The sequence below is a fragment of the Amphimedon queenslandica genome, unplaced genomic scaffold (genome assembly GCF_000090795.2).
Source record: "Amphimedon queenslandica unplaced genomic scaffold, v1.1 AMPQUscaffold_13440, whole genome shotgun sequence".
NCBI classification, from domain to species: domain Eukaryota; kingdom Metazoa; phylum Porifera; class Demospongiae; order Haplosclerida; family Niphatidae; genus Amphimedon; species Amphimedon queenslandica.
The window spans coordinates 3221-8531 of record NW_003546324.1 but is presented as its reverse complement, the minus strand read 5'-3'; the positions used below and the strand labels follow the sequence as shown (position 1 = coordinate 8531).

Sequence of the window (5311 nt, the reverse complement as noted above, 5' to 3'; positions counted from 1 at the left end):
AGAGAGAAAGACAGACAGAGAGAGAGAAAGAGGGAGGGAGAAAAAGAGGGAGGGAGACAGACAGACAGACAAACAGAGGCAGAGAGAGACAAATTTAGAGACAGAGAGAGAGACGGATGGACGGAGAGAGAGAGACAGACAGAGAGAGAGAGGGAGGGAGGGAGAGACAGATAGAGAATTTACTAGTGAATTTAATATTTTCACAAAATCATGAAAATTTAACACTGCAAATATTATTTTGTACCCATACGGTAAGCTACATTATGGGAAAGATTCGCACTAGCAATATAACATCAAATTGTAATAAATGTGTGGCCAATGTATTGTAATGTAATGTATTGTACACATGTATTGTTGAATTTCTACATTAATAAAATAAATAAAACACACTCTAAACTAAAAGTAATTATACACAAATATCAAAAGATCATACTACTTGTACATGTATTATGTACATGTTTACACATAATTCAAATACATGTACTATACATGTAATTCATGATGGCACAGTATACTCCTCACAAAAATGTGTACAAAAAAATTTTATCACATTAAAAATTACAACGTGCAAGGTAAATTAATACATAAACAATATTGGAATATCACACAAATAAATATAAAGATAAACATGTATTGGAACTGGTTTATTATCAACTAGCATGTACTACATTACATCATGTTGTAATAATGTCAGTATCATTCAATATACAACTCACAGCACTTCTTGAGTCAACAATAGCACCTTTACTGAGTAACCACTGGACAGCATCACTATTGTTTTCTCTAGCTGCTATATGTAATGGAGTGTAGTTAGCCTATAAGAAATAAGCACAACAAATAAAGTACATACATGTACAAAATGAAAAATAAAATCAATTTTATTGCACCATTATTATACAGTTATAAAATCACAGTATTTTCAACCAGTAACTGATAATGCAAGCATAATAAATCAATGACTGAATAACTAGTTATAATGTACTGTATGGTATATAACTACAATGTATTTTATACCAACATTGTTATGTTGTGTGCTATCCTTCACAATAGAAATGTATAAAATACATTGTTTTCTCATAAAATGCAATAAAGATAATAAGGACTGATCCTTGAATAAACACACACCACCAGAAAGAAGGGACTATGAGTGTCATCAATAGGATACTGTGTTTGAGGAACATACCGTATTTCCTCATGGAAACACCTACTCCCAATAAATGCCCGTACCTGTATAAACGCCTAGAGACAGCATAAAACATTGACAATAAATGCCATGCTTGTTTAGATGTCTATGCCACACCCACTTTCAGGGGCAGATCTAGGATTGGATTCTTGGGTGGGCCTTGATGATTTGGGTGTGGTAATTAGCGGGTGTGGCCAACAAGGCCTACATTCAAAGTCAAAATTTTGAAGAATAAAGCTGTTAAAATGAGCTCTTTTGTGGTTTACAAATTGTTTGCATCATGGGCGGTTGCAGGAAATTAGTCTTACCTGGGCATGTAATTAATGGGTGTGGTGTGTAGGTGTGGTTTTAATTAAATTTAATAATTTTGATTAATTATTGTAATAATATTGGCTGCTAAGGAGAAAAGATACTGTTCCTATTCATGCTATTTAAGTGTAACCCTGGAGTTTTTGTGTGCATCAGCAAACTTGAGAACTATGTCATCAAGATTGTGCCAGAGTTTATTTGAGAGATCTCTCTCTATGTGTAATAAAGAAACATTGTTGAGTCGCTCTTGTGACATTGTTGAACGAAGATGTGTCTTCAGTCTTTTTAGAGAGGAGAAAGAACGTTCTGCTGATGCTGAGGTAACACCAATTGTCATGGCAATCTGTAGAACTTGTAGTAAATGGGGAAAACACTCCTTCACTTGATAAAGATGAGAATAAACATGGTGTAACGTGGATAGAGGAGATGTTTCTTTTAAAAGAGTAGTAGCAACAGATAATTCAGATGCTAGTCCATCCTTGTCAATACTGTAATGTGACAAAAAAGGATGAAGAGAGGCCAAATCAAGAAAATTATCCGAGGTAGGTACAAGTGCCTGTAGTGACTGTAAAAGAGTGAGATTGAGCTCATTAAATCTCTTATTCATCTCATCTAAAAGAGTATCAATAGTGGCATAGTAGGCAAGTGTACGATACTCGGAAATGGTATTGGTAACTCCTGTTGGTCCTTCTACTGTACAGTTGGAAAGATGAGATGGTAAACGCTGCCTTCTTCTACACCTTATAGGTGACACAGCTATGTTGAGCTTTGTACCCAACTCAACAGTTTCCTTCCAAATCTCCAGCCACTTTTCTTCACTCCTCAGATTTTGTAGAGTCTGCTTAGTGGCACGAATACAGGCTGCTGCTCCAGCATAGTTTAGTTGTTCTGCCTGTAGGAGGTTTGACAGGTTACCAGTTACAGAGAAAATCTTTTCAAAAAGAATCAAAGAAAGAATGAAAGGAAATGAATGGGCTTGGTGAAGCAGTCCTCGGGACTCTATTGCTCTGCTACCACTTTCATCAGCTATGTCTTCCAGAGTTGCTAGAAGAGCAGGCAATGTAGTCTTGATGGCTTTAATGGAAGCATGTCTGCAAGACCATCTGGTGTCTGACAACTTCACAAGTGTTATCTCTTTCTGTCCTAGTTCCTTCTGCTTTGTAAGAAACAAACTGTGTGGAACAGAGGAGGATATGAAAACATAAAGGCTTTCTATAAGAGAAAAGAAATCTGATGCGTGTGAGAGTGATCGACAGGAGTCTACAAGAGCTAAGTTTAGCTGATGGGCATGACAATGTATGTATATGGCTCTTGGATTGTCCTGCTGTATTCGAGCTTTCACTCCAGAGTAAGCTCCGCTCATCACAGATGCTCCATCATAGCACTGACTTACACATTCCTGTATATCCAGATGTACGCTGTCAAGTGCCTTGTAAATGTATGATGTAAGAGCAGCAGCATTGAGCTCCTCACAGTATGTGTATGAGACAAATCTTTCATAAACTACTCCCTCTAAAACATATCGCAGCACTAAAGTGAGCTGTTCCTTCTTACTCACATCCTTGGTTTCATCAACAATGATGGTGTAGTAACGTGCTGACTTAACCTCAGATATTATATACTCCAGAACAGACTCAGCAAGTACACTCAACATGCTATTTTGATAATGGTGACCAAGTAAGGAAGCATTCTTAGGGCCAGTCTCCAGTCTCTCTCTTAGCAAGTCAATATGACGGGAATGCAATTGGACTAAGCTGAGAAAGTTACCAATATTGGTTGATTTCTCAGAGTCATTGACCTCCCTATGACCACGAAGAGCAATTCCCTGTTGAGCGCATAACAATATCACCTCCAGAATGTACTTCACATATTCACGATTCTCCTGTATGGTCTTCAGTCTTCCTCTTTCAAGTTGATTGGCAATTGAAGTGTCATGAGCTATAGTAGACTGATACTGCTTCCAAGTAAGAGTGGCCTCCTTGTGCTTAACAGAAGAGTCGTGAGTTGTAAGTGTACCTATTTTCCCTAAAGCATGTTTCCAATCAGAGTAGCCTTGGTAACTTAGACATCTGTCAGTGTTAACACCAAAAAAGCGGCATGGAAAACAGTACACACAGTCTCGCTCTATTGAGTACTCTAGCCAGGGGAATAAATGATACCATCGTTCTTGAAAAGATCGCTTCACACTTCCATACATTTTTGATGGAAATGAACTAAGCCTTGGTTGAAATGGTGTTTGATCCTTGTTCTTTGCTATGTCCCCAGGAAAAGAAGCAGAAGAAAGAGAAGCAGAAGCTTGAAAAGGAGATGTATTTATAGAAGAAACTGGTGTACTAGCAACTGATTGTGACTGTAGAGAAGTTGCTGTTGATGAAGACTCAGGTGGATCAATCTGGTCAACCAAAGTAACTGTTTCAGAGTCATCTATAAGAGTTTTAGCTCAATTTTACTAATCAATAATAGGATCTACTTACTATCATCAAGAGGACTTTGTGATACTCTAGCTTGTTTTGGAGGTTTCACAAAAGCCAATAAAGAAGTTTGTCTCTTGCTAGCCATATTGCACTGCATTTATCACCTGGTTTATATAACTTGCCCACAACCATGTACCAATGCATTAATGAATCATTATTGTATTAATAAGAATCATGAATATAATTATAAAATCATGAATATAATTAATGGTCAAAAATTCAACCTGGGCATTGCCCCCTAATGCCCAGGCCTGCAACCGCCTATGGTTTGCATAGTCATGTTTCACAGTCATGTTTCATGACTTTTTGAATTTAAATGTCTATCCTCATATAAACACCTACTTCATTTAAACACCCAGCAAACGGTTCTCTATAAGAATAAATGCCTAGGTGCTTCCATGAGGAAATACGGTAATTACACAATATTAATATAATAAACTGATTCATAACTAAACTGCAGGTACTTTTACATTATACAAGTCATACTAATACACTAGTCACTACATCATACACTTACCACACTGGAATTCTTCCAATTGATATCTGCCCCTTTAGAGAGGGAAGTTCTCATTCCTTCTATATCTCCACTCCAAGCTGCATAATACAACTGTTCATCCTACAGTATTAACAAGTGAATGAGTGTATTATTAACAGTTATTATAATAGGAATATTAATCACTCCTATGTCTCATTATCACATAATCACAATCAAACACAACATTCACAGAATATGTAACCAGTGACAATAACCGACCATAAACAACACATAAACAATACATGTACATATAAAAACAACTTTTAATGGAAAAATACACAAACAACTGAGCCACTCATTTACATGTACTTGTATAACATATGAGAGTATTTAATCACTGTACAAGTACATCTGCATTGCTCCTAATATCCTGTGTATTTACTGTGACTAATAATTATGATATTTGATTGTAGGATGCACAGAGCATTGGGTATTGCCTTCCCCCTCATTTGATGGGCTCATTCGAAGAAGATCTACCACATCCTTCATGGACTCCTAAATCAGTTTGTAACAATACACTATGTACTCAAGGGATCAGTACTTCAAAGGTATGCACTATCTTAAATAATATTAATATGTTATCTTTTGTTCCACCCTCTCTCTCTTTCTCTTTGTGTTCATCTCTTCCCTTTATTAAACTTTCTCCTTCCCTCCCTCTCTCTCACACACACTCTCTCTTTCACACACACACACTCTCTCTCTCTTTCTCTCTCTTTCTCTCTCCTCTTCCAGTGCTACCAGTCCACTTCACTGGCTCCTCTCATTCATTTGTCTGATATAGCAAATGATGTATTGCCTTATCATGTTACT

At 36.9% G+C, this 5311-nt stretch overlaps 1 protein-coding gene across 1 annotated transcript in view; it reads right to left on the bottom strand.

Moving 5' to 3' along the window:
• Window positions 1-4051, bottom strand: part of LOC100636071 (zinc finger MYM-type protein 1-like) — a 6677-nt gene extending 2626 nt beyond the window's left edge. The window contains exons 1-3 of the mRNA XM_003385972.1: window positions 3967-4051; window positions 1626-3916; window positions 717-815 (exon numbers count right to left, since the gene is read on the bottom strand). Coding sequence (XP_003386020.1) covers window positions 717-815; window positions 1626-3916; window positions 3967-4051 — 2475 coding nt within the window. The remainder of the gene's footprint in view (window positions 1-716; window positions 816-1625; window positions 3917-3966) is intronic.
• Window positions 4052-5311: the final 1260 nt, after the last annotated feature.